This window comes from Heliconius melpomene, chromosome 5, assembly GCF_056956725.1.
Source record: "Heliconius melpomene rosina isolate 202511_hmr_F chromosome 5, ASM5695672v1, whole genome shotgun sequence".
Classification (NCBI taxonomy): Eukaryota; Metazoa; Arthropoda; class Insecta; order Lepidoptera; family Nymphalidae; genus Heliconius; species Heliconius melpomene.
The window spans coordinates 4,580,991-4,596,054 of NC_140393.1; the positions used below are offsets into that span (position 1 = coordinate 4,580,991).

The 15,064-nt window shown below is 33.8% G+C and overlaps 1 protein-coding gene across 1 annotated transcript; it reads left to right on the forward strand.

Moving 5' to 3' along the window:
• The first annotated feature begins 3,308 nt into the window (after positions 1–3,308).
• LOC146538949 (arylphorin-like) lies at positions 3,309–6,577 on the forward strand. The gene is made up of 5 exons (XM_085185932.1): positions 3,309–3,402; positions 3,705–3,838; positions 3,937–4,719; positions 4,800–4,921; positions 5,170–6,577. Exons 1-5 carry the CDS (start codon positions 3,309–3,311, stop codon positions 6,575–6,577), a joined length of 2,541 nt encoding a protein of 846 aa, XP_085042058.1.
• The last annotated feature ends 8,487 nt before the right edge of the window (positions 6,578–15,064 follow it).

Below are 15,064 nucleotides of genomic sequence, written 5' to 3' on the forward strand. Positions count from 1 at the left end.
TACAAAATCATCAAAGTCATCTGCCCGTTCGCGTCGGTCATACTATACCACTCGTAGGCTAGGTCATTTGGAATCAGTGACATCTTAATTATTTATTAGAATGTTATACAGTAAACTATAATTTCCATCAAGATGAAATGCTAAAAGTGACTCTTATATTTATTTTCATAAGGACGAATATCAAATTATAGAAATCATCTAATTTTTGTTAATGTATACAAATCTATATCGGCGCGCGCCATGTATGCATTAAGCAAATTAATTTTGGGTGACGTTTTCTTAAAACAGCAAACTTTGCAAATCGTTGCTTAGCAACGGCGGTTGTTATAAACATGGCGGAATAAATTGCATGTCAAATTAATAAGTATTTTAATATATTGATATATATCGAAAATATTACAAATATGAGAAAAAAAAGTGTCCTATGTTCATCCCGAGACCCTCAAGTATCTCTATATGTGTATTTTATCACAATTAAATTAGCGGTTTGGCCCTGATTGCGTAAAAGACAGACAGACAGACAGACAGACAGAGTTACTTTCGAATTTATAATATAGGTACGGATGCACAATCTTCAACAAAAATTAAAAGGTAAAAAATATTAAAATATTTTTATTACTTCAAATTATAGGACAAATTAATTTTTAACATAAAGTCAACCGTACTTTGATTTTGTTAATCAAAAATAATTAAAGAAAGATTTTATAATTTTGAAGTCGATGTCAAGAAAATTACTTACTTGGCATCGCCCTCAAAATTATAAAAAATATTTTTTTATTATTTTTATATTCTCAAAAAAGAATTTTGAAGCTGGTTGAAAAAGAAATGCAACGATGAGGAATCTCATTTCTGACACCATTTTTAACAATGTTTTTCCTTGTAACTATTAAAGTACAATTATATTTTCCTACCAAAAAAAAACAAACTTGTTTAATTTCAATCGGACGACGACGACGAATTTCAACTCATAATTAGAACCTAACCAACTTTTCACCAAACTATTATCGCAGTCGGTTGGTAATAGTGAGTTATTCGTCTATTTGTCGCGCACGTACCTAATGAAATTTTAAGCTTATGTGATTTTCTCACAGATACCATTGTCAGAAATGGACCAAGAAAAAAATGGGACCACACGGCAAGCACTAGCTTTCAAATAAAGAAATCATCAAAATCAGTTCACCCATTCAAAAGTTCTGAGGTTACAAACATACAAGCAATCGAGTTGACAACCTCCTTTTCTTACAGAAGTCGGTTAAAAATGAAAACTAAAAATGAAGTTATTAAACTTATATGCCTATATTATATTATTTAAAATCTATTATTTTCGGAATCGCTGCCGACATGTAATTTTACGCCCATAAACTTAAGTTTTCACAAATTATACTTCCCATTGACCCACAATCCTGAATTCGATACGGTATCCTCGGTAGACATTTCCGACTCGCACTTAACTGGTTTTGTTATACATTTTCATATCATTGCGTTTTCCAATCAACTGCCTGTTCATTTCAGCTTGAGTCAAAATGGAAACAAACTTTTTTATCTACCATATTTTTATACTAAAATAAAAAGACTAGAATATGTACTAAAATAAAAAGGGAGTACTGAGCGATATAACTACCTATTTGTTATATTTTATATATTAATCTTATAAAAAAATAAAAAGTTAAAATACCCCATCTAGAGGCAGATTGGAACAGTTCAATTACATTTCACAGCTTTCGCTTAATATTCTCACGCATTAAATTAACGTTACGCTAAATGACGCGGTTCTTATGAATTGTTTCCTCCTCTCAGCCACAGATGGCGGTTTTAAAGTAACCTTAAATTAAAAGTTGAGTTATATACTCGACATCGCAAAATGTAATGTTTAAACTAATTAACCTTTTCTTTACATCGTTTTCGTTTCTGATCTGGGTAGATCCATTTTAAAATAATATTGAAATTACTACGTACACACTGAAATTACTACGTTACTACTTACGAACTACGTTCCGATCAAGACACTTTCTTGCCCCACTTTCCGCCGAATTGTGGAGAACGTACTCCGTGTTGAGTAACGAAACTCAGCACCGCGCGGAGTGTTCAAATATTCAAAGTTCAAAAACTCAAATATTCAAAGTTCAAAAATTCAAAGTTCAAAAATTCAAAGTTCAAAAATTCAAATATTCAAAGTTCAAATATTCAATAATTCATAGTCACAATTTGTGGGTTCAATTCCCATTCTTGAATGTACGCGTTTACAGTAGCACGCTGAGAAAAGAATTTCAGATGAGGATAATAAATCAAAAATAATTATTTAAGTATAACGCTTATTAAACCATATACAACAATAACAACATTATAACTTTAGTAATTTATTTTAAATACATTAATATGCCTAACCTGTTAATACATGTATGAACTTTAATGCTCTTATCTATTGAAAGTTGTTTTTATTTTGTATAATGAATTATCGTATTATTCCAATAACAAGGTACCTTTTGTATTATATTCGTTAAATAATGAGTTATTTATAGTTAAGTATGCGATTTTATGATTATTGCAGAAACTTACTTGACATACCTCTTAAGGAAATAAACGGAACCCTTGTAGGCTTATTTTGCTGTCTGTCTGTCCTTCTGTCAAGACTATTTATTTCGAGAATGCGTAGATGCATCAAGCTGAATTTAATAACAAATAAATTGGTTCATAGTGCCTTTGCACATAGAAAAAATACTTCTAAATCTACGCGATCAAAAGATACGATGCATTTATGCATCCTTTTTGGTGCGTCTTGTACGAAATTGAACCAACAGATTTGAAATTTGGCACGAAATGAGTTTAGGTAACTTTTATAAGTAGTACTTTAATTACGGTACGGTATTGGTACGGTGGGTGAGTCCGGCTCCCACTTGACTAATTTTCATCATTATTTTTATTTCTTTTTCGCTAGTAGGTTTTACTACCTTTATAGCAAGTAACTTCTTCATCTAAATATCTACAATTAAATGGTTTTGCTTAGATTATAATATGGGAGGTCAATTATAAAATTCGATAAAAACTTCTTAATACATATATCACACGAGAATTGAGTAATATAGAGATTGAATAAAATAAATATAATAATGCTTTTAATTATTATAAACAACGAGGATTATCGACCTAATAAAATTTGTCATTCCAACGTAATAATTTTGTCATGGTATTTAATAGTCCGTTCAACCACTTATCGTTTCGTAATTGAAACAAATAGTGTCAGTGAACTATTTTATACAATAGTATAAAATGAAAGACATATTTTGAAGATATTCATAAGTTCATTCAAAATGAGAGAAATAACATTATTTTTAGTTGCACTAGTTCTGCAAGTTAGGGGGTATATTATACAAGAACCCACTTCTTCGATCGATACGAGTCCTGGTAAGAATTATTTTATGATTATCTTGTAGTAATATAATTTATATTTCTATTGATATAGATTGTCATAAGTATTAGAAATAAATTTTAATAATATATTAGATAATATGAAATTTAACTATTTTATCTATATGTATATACAAAACTTTTCCGTTTCTAATTGACAAAAAACGCTTACCTGAAAAATATTGCAAGTAGAAAATCTAAATTTGACAAGTGAGTTCTTTGTGGGGCGTGGTAGAAAAGAAGAGAGAGAAAGAGAGTGAGTTTATCTATTTGTAAGCTTATTTTTCGCTTATTTACAGTACCAGTTGGATGGGTAAATACACAAAAATTGTTGCTTCCAATATTTGAAAATGTTTGCGAAGAAAGTGAAGATCCTGTTATAGCACGATTAAGTGAAGAGTTCAAATTAGATCCTTATAATGGAATTTATTTGGTAATATATAGGAAAATTTTTACTATGACCTAAAATAACCTATACTATGCTATTCAGTAAATAGTGATTAAAATTAATAATTTTTTTCTGTTTTGCAGGATCCAGATGTCATAGATAATTTGCAGAATTTAAGAGCTAGTAAAGGTTTATTGCGAAGAGGGGAAATATTTTCAGAATATAATGTAGAACATTTTAATGAGCTTAAAATTATATACGAAGTACTTTTCTACGCTAAAGATTTTGATACATTTTATAAAGCCGCTTGCTGGGCGCGTCAAAATGTAAATTGTGGACTGTTCGTCGACGCTATATATCTTGCAATTTTAAATAGACGTGATACTGAAAAAATATCGATACCGGCCCCGTACGAATTGTTGCCGAATTATTTCGTTAGAAAAGATTTTATTTTAAAAGCGTCATCGCTAATAAGAGGTGGCATGACAGATTTAAGTGATTTCGTTCGTAACGTCGGCAATTCTTACATATTAGATGTGAATTATACAACAAGCTTTTACGATGAGGGTGACGACAAGTTGGCTTACTTTCATGAAGACGTTGGTCTAAATTCCTATTACTTTTTGAAAAAAATGAGAATTATAAATTGGATTAGTAACTCACGATACTCAAATAGTAATGGAGAATCTCTATATCATGTAATTAAGCAGATGATGGCCCGTTACAACCTAGAAAGGTATTCAAATGGATTACCTGAATTGGAAGGACTCGATTGGGATAATCTTAGTGATTTGTATTCTTATGATCCTATGCTTATATATTCAAATGGTAAAGACTTTAGTCGCTCATCGACTAACGGTGACATTGAGACTATACGGCTATTGAAAAATATTGAAAATAATATTCCTACCGTGGTCCTTCACATGGTAAATATAATACTCTATTTTTTATATTTTTATAATTTTCTAAATTCTAAAATGATTATAAAAAGTTTAATTATTTACAGAGAGATGGAGGTTATAACAAGTCTGAAATTGTTGATCATTTAATGGAGATATTAATAATAGGAGAAAATAGTTATGAAAAGCTAGCTTTTAAATTGCTGAGTGGCGAAAAGAGCGATACAAGGTACGTTAATATTTTTTCTTACCCTTTTTGTATATTAGAATTATAAAATTTAACAAAAAATATGACTTTATCCTATCAATTTGTCTGTCAAGATCATTCATACTCTGCAACAAATAATATTATTTTTTATCTAGAAAAATTTATCTGCCTAATACTAACAGCAAATATTTTACAACAGTATGTCACATTAAGTATTACAAATTGAAATTAAAATAGCTATTGATTTTGTAAACTTATTATATTTTTAGCGAGCCTTCAGTTTTGGAACATTTTATGACAACTGTACGAGATCCTCTATTTTGGAAGTTGAATAAAAAAATTGTCGATATTGTTGATAATGCTCTACAAGTTTTACCTAGCTATACTAGAGACCAACTCTATTTTCCTGGAGTGGAAGTACAAAATATAGAAATTAAAAAAATGATGACTAGTTTTGAAAAATTCGAGTTTGATGTCACTAATGCGCTAAAAACTGAAAATGTGGACACTAAATTCCAAATAAAAATTAGTCAATCGAGATTAAGCAGCAAGCCATTCGCTTTTAAGATCAGTGTTGCATCATTTGTTGCGCAGAAAGCTTTAGTGAGAGTGTACATTGGTCCAAAAATGATGCCTGGCCAGTTAATTGAAAAGAAAAATATGTTAATGTTACTAGATTGTTTTGAATATAATTTAAAAATAGGTTCTAATCTTATAACTAGAGCATCAAATGAAATGATGAAATTATCAGATGATTTAGTTTCTTTAGAAACTATTCGTAAAAGAATTGCTGATGCTGAATTTGGAGTAGATACTTTACCCTTAAAATCAATTTGGTCTCAAGTTGAATTTCCTTCTCGCTTAATTTTGCCCAAAGGCACTCCAGAAGGATTACCTTTACACGTTTTTGTATTTATTTCTCCTTATATTAAACCTACTCGAGGTGGATCAACAACGAATATGGAAATAAATTATGACGCAATCTTTTCACTTGGTTTCCCTCTTGATTTGGACATTGAAATTCAACAGCTTTTTAATCTTCCTAATGCTTTAGTCAAAGATATTGTAATTACACATAAATCTGAATCAGCTTCTGATAATAAAGGTGGTAGACCAATGAACACATATAACTCGAATTCGAATAGTGACATGTGGCAGCCTACCGATTTTGCTTATGAAGCTCCAAGTGGGTTGTTAACTTCGGCTACACGTCCCGAATTTAGTAAAAAAACATTTGATTATAAATCCAAAAAGAAAAATTACGGGAAAAAATCTGAATATGCCGCTAAAAGAGAAGAAAACAAGTATCAAAAATATAAAACTCAAGACATAATAAAAAATGATGATATGGATAAAGAAGAAGAACCGGAAGATGTTCAGATCATAAATAACAATATATATATAACTCCGGAGTTAAATCATGAAATTACTACGGATTATAAAGAAAATAATAATTTACTTGATAAAACATCATTAGATTCCAATTCCAAATATAATACATACCTCGTTGACTCTATAGATAAATTTCAAAATAATGACAGCGATGAAATTATAGAAGACATTTCAACCATAAAACCACATTTCCTGCTAAAGATGCCAAAAAAAAGATTTTCGAACATATTTAATATTATATTTAAACCGTTAAAGATAGATTCCGATGAAAAATTATTTGAATAATGTTAGAGTTACTTAAAAGTTATAATTGTTGTCTATTTATTAATATTTATTTTTGTAACTTGGTACAATGAGAAAAATAAAATTTTATATATTAAGTAATTTTTTTTAGTTATTCCTACTCTTAGTTCACACTGTCTTAATGTTTGTCTTGCAAAAGTTTTCCAAGTTTAAATTTATATTCGTTAGTAACATACGTTAAATTCATACTCTCAAAAATATATTTAAATTAATAATATACCTATATTTTTTAATTGTGTGTTAAACGGAGTGTCTTAACACTAGATTCCCTCTGCCTGATGCACCCAGCTGTGTGCGGGATGCAGCGTGAAGCTGATTTTATTTATTTTTTATCAGTATATTATAATGGATATCTAAATGACATAAATGATACTTAATTGTAGTCATACAAAGGTTGAATGTAAACGCGACTGGTTTTGGGTTCGATCCCCATTCGAGGAAATTAAATATAAGTTTAAATTTATATTTTCATTTCTTCGCTCTGGCGTCAAAGCGCGGCATCCGCCACTCAACACGCAATGCCTCCAGAATTCGGTGGAAAGTGAGGAACGGAGTTTCTTAACACTAGTTTCCTTCAGCCTGCTTTGTGCGTGATATAGCGTTAAGATGATATAATATAATTTTAATTTTATAATCTACCAATCCTACTAAGATTATTATAATATATTATAGATCTACATTTATTAATTTCACATTGTATTTAAAAAAACTGCTTTTATTTAAGAAAACACAATACAATGAAACTTATTATAACTATTTTCCGATTTTCTATCATTATTTTTGGAACAGTTCCAAATATTTTATAACGGTGTTACGCTTTCCCTATTTTCATCGCACAAAATTTAAAAACCATCGGTCACCGAAGTGACAACGACTAGAATACAAACAAAAATATTTTACAGTTGATTACAAGGCTTCCGTAACATATTTTACACTCTCTTAAAGTATATTTTTTCTTGAAACTATTCTAAAGTCTTAAATTTTTTTTTTAAGTTATATTTGCTTTTGATATTTGAATTAATACAGTTATAGAATGAATAATTACGATAATTTATCGGAAAAAAATATAATTTTAACTCAACACTACAATGTTCGTAAAAACAAAAAAACAAGTAAGTAAAAAGTATCGTACCCCAGCACTTTGAGCTAAAATAGTACTTGTTAATAAAATGTAATTAAATAAAATGCCGTTTTTTTATTCTAGACTTGTTTGTTGTTGTGTAAGATATTATACCTCGGCAGAGAACTTATCCTATCCATTATGTCTAAGAAAATAATTTTGGATTAATTAGAAAGACAAAAGTTTGTGGATTTTAACAGTATCAGAATTTATATATATGTCGGAATTGGTAGTACTGAGGTGGTTCCGGAACGCCAGCGCCATCTGTTGGCGCTCGACAGAGTTAGTGTTTTGCATCGTTATGGAAGGGGCGAGTCGAGGCGTGGCGGACGGACATCGACTCACTTTGTGTTTGGCGGTCGGCCGGTGCCGACGATACTGAAACTGTCCCGCGTTCCGTGCTGTGTATCTACCTACTGGGATAGCGATAGCTGCTTTCTTGTGAATTGATTACGGTGTTGTAATTAATTCGTAATATCACAAATTGTGTTTACTCGTGTCAACATTATCCACTGAAGCCCACAGTAGACCGGGTACTCAAAACTATGTGCGAGGGAAATCCACCCGACTCCGACATCAGAAGTGCGATCGGTGTTGGCACAGAGAACAATGGAGATAACCACTGGCGTGCTATGTTCGGAGCCCTGTATACACCGAGGCTAATTCAGGGAGGTATATGTGGTTACCCACTTATGATCCTGACAAAGAAGACACGGACGCGAGATCGTGGTGCGCAACGGCTGACTTGTGCTTTTGACAAACTCCCCGAGAGGCAGTCAAATCGAGCTTGCTGTAAGTAAGGCACTGGAAGGTGAAGCATCTTTGTGGCAGTCTCAAACAGCGTGCGAGAGTATGACATGCTACCCTCACAAATCACTGGCCATTGTGATGTGGGCAAAGAAGAGGTTGCTGTGGCTACTGTACTCTCTCACATATCACAGTCTGACCCGCGGCTTTAACGTATAGCGTTTACGACACTGAAGTGTATGAGCTGCGGAAAAATGGCTGGCCATAAGTGAGCTGAATGCAGAAGCAAGCCTATCGATGCGACGACGAACACCTGTATCTTCAACGTTGAGTCAAGCGGTGCAGCAGCCGGCAGCGAGGCCTTTAGTGTGCTTCAAGTGTGGCAAACCGGGTCATATCGCCATCTGGTGTACGTGCGATGGCAGCGGGGACGGCGCAACGCGCGATGAGCGGTGTGTGGACGAAGCGGCGTGTGGACGTATGCAGTGTCCAACCTCCAAAGGGTAGGGTACAGGACAAAGGTGAATTAATTTGTTTCGTTTACGATTCTGGTGCTGAATCTCGTTAGTTGAAAGTTTTTCTGTTAAATTTAGTGGTCGATAGTTTAGTAATGTTGTTACTATGACCGGTATTGGTCAAACACGAGTATACAGTACCGGACAAATTCTGTGTTGTATAGTGATTAACGATTGCCCTCTTTGGATATTGTTGTCGCGAGATTTTAAATCAGGGTTTGACAGTAAACATAACTGACTGACATTTTGTCTGACGGGAATCTTTATGTAAATTCAGTAAATAGCGATAGTGTGAGTTGACTTTGACTGACATCTCAGCTGACCATTACTTGTAGTGACCAATTGAAACTTTTAGAAACCTTAGGTCGATATTCAGAATTTTTCATAGTTGGTTTTCCAACGACTCTAGTATTGGTTCGAATATTCGAGTTGGTTCGATTCGCACAGTACAGCGGCATGCATATAGAATGTCGGCGGATGAGCGTGACATTATACGCGACACGAGTTAAAGAACGGTTACACGTGAATATCATTAGGCCGAGCTGTTCTCCTTTCGAAAGTCCAGCTTTATTAGTAAAGAAGTATGACGTTCAGATCGTATCCATATTGACTATAGTGAGTTTAACAATAATGCCATCCCGGACAGTTATCCGCTTCCATTGATTACTGATCAAACTTCACGTTTTCAGGGTGCTAATTATTTTTTGAAACTCCATAGCGCAAGCGGTTTTCATTTGATCACAGTAAACGAAAATTCTATAGACAGTACCGCTTTCATAACAGCTGAAGGGCAGTTTGAATTCTTGACTGTGCCTTTTGGTCTGAAGAATTCAATTTCGGTTTTTCAGAGGACAATTGTGATCGCGTTGGGTGATTTGGTTCGCGATTGCGTACCATCACGTACCAAATACACCAGTATTTTGAGGACATTTTAATTGTCTCAACCGATTTAGCGGTCCAGTATGGGAGGACTTAATGCAGTGTTGGAAGCTGTGACAAGTGCTGGTTTCTCTTTGAACCTAGTGAAGTGTTCCTTCTTTAGGACGAGGTTGGTGTACTTGGGGTTTGAAGTGGAGGCTAGTCAGGACTCTATCGCCTCCGGAGACTGTGATTAAGTTGTGGCAGTTCGTCGGATTAGCTTCCTATTTCCGTCAGTTTTGAACCTGTCGTTCGTCTCGAGGCTGAGGGGACTATGAACAGCATTTTGACTTTTGCTGGTTTCCGGTCATGGTGTGCTGGAGGATTTGTGGATGACTGCGTTGCTTGTAGGGTCGCGAAATCTAACTCGGGCAGGGTTCAAGCTGGGCTGCATCTGATCCCTAAGGTAATGATGCCGTGTCCTCAAAATACGGTTCGTTTAGACGTGGCGGGTAGGCTCAGCAGTGAAACGATAAGAAAGAGTACATTTTCATTCTGACAGGCGCGTTCGCGAAGTGTGTTCTTTTGTTTCATGCGGCAGGCATTGACTCTAGGAGTGTTCACGAGATGACTTGTGGCTTTGTTTGGAGCTCCAACTCGCATCATTGCTGACCGGGGAAGATGTTTCACTGGTGGTGGTTTCACTAGTAGACATTGGTTGGCATATCTTGGCGGCGGGTTTACCTCATGCTAAAAGGCAGGTAAGGCGCGTCAGGAGTGTGTTAAAGTCCATATTAACGGCGTTTGAGACTAGCGGTAATAGGTTGAAGCAAGAATCTGTAGGAGAGTACAACTCGTGATAAATTGTACGATAAACCGGGAGCTTTGAGCTTTTAATACGTGAAGTCGCGATACCGTTATCATTGATGTGTATCGGTGGTGTATATCATTGATGTGTATCTTTGATGTGTGTCTTTGATTTGTATCATTGATGTGTAGTAGTGAGGTATAGACTGTCGTTGACATTGACGAAATTCGTTTAGTAGCATCAGACATTATTACGAAGTGTGCGGAATATGGTAGGTCCCGTTTTGATATGACAAAAACTAAAGTTAGTAAGTTTTCTGTTGGCGTATTGTTAATATTGTAAAGTTAATAAGTGTAAAAAATCGATTCAAAATTTAAAGGTTCATTTAAGGTTGTCAAAGTTTTGGTTCTGTTAATTGTAAACGTCTTGTAACGTACAAATTTGCTCACGATAGGTTGAGGAAAATGCCAGCAAGTCATGTACCCGACGAAATCAATGTGTAATTTATGATGTTGTTGATGATAATGATGATGTTTAAGCTTAAGTAGTTAGAGAGACTCGAGTAAATGGTTCTATCGGCCGTAATGTGTTCGACCGTACCAGTAGTTATTTCGTAGTCGTAGCCCGGTAGAAATCGGTATCTCTTGGGGCAACTCAAGTAGTCAGTGGGTGCGCGGTGTGCGTTTAACTCTGGCGGAGGTTGTGGTCTGTAGAGACCGTAGCGTGTTGTCGCAGGTGTGACATACACGGGCTATCCACGCGGTGGATATGCGTATTGAGAGATTTTCGACCGTACTGAGGTCGTGGTCTGCAGAGACCGTAACGTGTAGTCGCAGAGGTGACGTACACGGGCGATCCACTCGATGGATATGTGTATTAAGATGTGAGAGAGCAATGTGATTGCTGTTCGGCTGGAGAGCCGTGGCGTTAGAGGTCTTTACTCGGAGGTTTCTGTTAACTTGGTTGTAACTTGTTGCTAAAGTAAAGTAAAGTAAAGTTTTGGTTATGATGATTTCGATGGTACATGGCTGTGGTATTTGTGTAGTGATTAGTTACAATTATGATCCAGATTAGTGTCAAGTTGTAGTGTCGCGTTGATCTGGTATAAAGTTGAGGTATAAAGTTGTGGTATAAAGTTGTGGTATAAAGTTGTGGTATAAAGTTGTGGTATAAAGTTGTGGTATAAAGTTGTGGTATAAAGTTGTGGTATAAAGTTGTGGTATAAAGTTGTGGTATAAAGTTAAGGTCCTGGTGTAAGGTCCTGGTGTAAGGTCCTGGTGTAAGGTTCTGGTGTAAGGTCCTGGTGTAAGGTTCTGGTGTAAGGTCCTGGTGTAAGGATCTGGTGTAAGGATCTGGTGTAAGGATCTGGTGTAAGGATCTGGTATAAGGTTCTGGGTATGAGGTTCTGATATAAAGGTCTGGTGTAAAGTTCTAAGTGTACGATTCTAGTGTACGATTCTAGTGTATAATTCTAGTGTACAATTCTAGTGTACGGTTTTACTATCCAGTTCTAATGTACAATTCTTAGCGTACAGTTCTGGTGTACGGTTCTGGAAGTTGGTTGGTAAGGTTCTGATGTAGGTTGGCCGAGCGGTACGAGGTACTGTTGTAGCTTTTTCTTCTAGGCTAACCAACACACGAGGACGTGTGCTACCAGGATGGCCGTGTCGGAATTGGTAGTACTGAGGTGGTTCCGGAACGCCAGCGCCATCTGTTGGCGCTCGACAGAGTTAGTGTTTTGCATCGTTATGGAAGGGGCGAGTCGAGGCGTGGCGGACGGACATCGACTCACTTTGTGTTTGGCGGTCGGCCGGTGCCGACGATACTGAAACTGTCCCGCGTTCCGTGCTGTGTATCTACCTACTGGGATAGCGATAGCTGCTTTCTTGTGAATTGATTACGGTGTTGTAATTAATTCGTAATATCACAAATTGTGTTTACTCGTGTCAACATTATCCACTGAAGCCCACAGTAGACCGGGTACTCAAAACTATGTGCGAGGGAAATCCACCCGACTCCGACATATATTAAAATTGCTTTCTTACTGCATCTAGCTAAGCATAAAAATATAATTAAATATTAACCCATTATTAGCCTTATTAATATTATTAATCATATTAACGAGTATTTGGCATATACTAAGAATAAAATCGTCCGCACCTTACAGATGCCAGTTTATAAATGTAAATGTGAGACATTATTATGACAGCAGCAATAAACAACCTTTAGTGATACCATCAGAACACTACGATAAAATCAACCAGAGACACCTCGTTACTAATGAAATATTCATTTGTATAGCTTCTGTGTTACTCATTAGATATCTTGTACCATTGCCATGTTAAACACTTGTCCAGATTAAATCTATAATAATGTTGTAATAGACTACAAGAATATTTTACAATTAATTATATCACATAAAACAAATGCTAATTTAATATAGTATAGAAACGCAACCAGACCATTCATCATAGGACCTATTTAAAGAATTATTTGCATTTGGCATCCAGATCCCACAAGTAAATGCTGCAAGGAAAATTGTTTTGGTCAGTGCCAAAATAATGTTATTTAGTTATTTTCCACTCCATTGACACCTAAGAATGATTCAAATCCCAGAAACGAATCGTTAAAATTTTGGCGTTATTTTGGTTTAAATGATAGAATAAATAGTTAAATGTAATTTAAGTGCAATACATCTAAGACAGTAGTTCATCTTGTTGGCATATTCCTAGACAGAAGATATTTCAACTCATCCAAAGTGTCTCTTTATAAGCTACCTTGGAGCATGCAGGAAAGCAGTGATTTAACGCCTATAATTAACACGGCCCTTCCAAATGTACTCAATAAATAATATATGAAAATAATTATAATTTTATTACTATTTAGATTTTTTTAAAAATAAAAAGCTAAGATTTATACACAAAATTATATATATATATATATATATATATATATATATATATATATATATAACGTCATAAGTGAAAACAACTGTTATCTAAATATTTCACGGCCAAAGCTCTATAAGCAGTGAAAAGAAAAAGAAAAAACATTTAAAGTAAATTTCAACTACCTACCATAATAAGCACACATACAAAAATTACACACTATGTCAGAAAACTTTAATAATATGTTTTAAAAAACTTAATTTTCTACTTTCTAAGTGAAACACGAGCGAAGTCAAAGATTTAGCTAGTACTGTACTATTGTGTGTGTGTAAGAGAATAATAATAGATAGCGAATGCATTCTCATATAATTAATAGGCATCTATTTTGACATTGACCGATCTATTATTGATTATAACGTTTAACATGTTAATATTTATTATAGTACGAGTGCACGTTCTATATTATACATAATAAATCTAATTAAAATGTAGCATCGGTATAGAATAATTTATTTCTAAGTTGTAAATCAGAATTGTATATATTTGAATTAAATTATTTAAGCTATAACTGCTTCTTTCTACTTAATGTTGTGTAAAAATATATACGAACTGAAACCATTATGGTATTACAAATTAATAGCATATTTAATATTATACATATATAATGCACGAGATGGATAAAACCGGGTTAAATACATATATAGCTGGATAAAAATATATGAAAAAATATCTCTGTTTGTATGTTTAAAATTCAATATTTTTAACTTATTTTATATCATAAATACTTGTAATTTATTATTTAGCAATTATTTATTCGTATAACATAATTATTTATTAAATATATTTAATTATTATTTGTATAGACATTAGAGTTTTCGTTTGTTAATTGACTATTATTAAACTATAAACACCTCATTGTAACTATGTGGGAAGAAAAAACGTAAAATTTCAACCGAATGTCAAATATTACCGAACTTCCGCAATCCTAAATAAATATGGAAACATATTTAACCTATATGTCATCGAATTTAAAATCTTAATATTTATATCAAAGTCAGTATGTCAAGGATATAAAAACATTGAATGGAATGGAATTGAAAGCGATAGACCAACTAATAGCCGCCCACAAACAGTTATATCGACATTTGGATAAATTATAAATAAAATATACCTCATCATCAACACATATAAATCAGAAATAGTTGGTAGATCTGAGAAGCCAAGATATTCCGCATATCTCTACAGTATTTGTGAATAAGCTAAGTCACGCTATTTACAGTTATTACCTATTACACAAGTTGGGCATGATGCGGTAGTGTAAAAGATTTTTCTTCTTCCGTTCCCCACTTTCTCCACATTCAAATAGATAGGTTCCTAACATTAAGACAATAGAAATAATATAGAATTGTCTCAGTTTTAATGAAAAATAATCAGTACAAATATATTATATATATGCTTTAATTTAAATACACATATATATATATATAAACAAGTAGATAGAAATGCGGAAATTGTATTTTCTAATCTCATTGT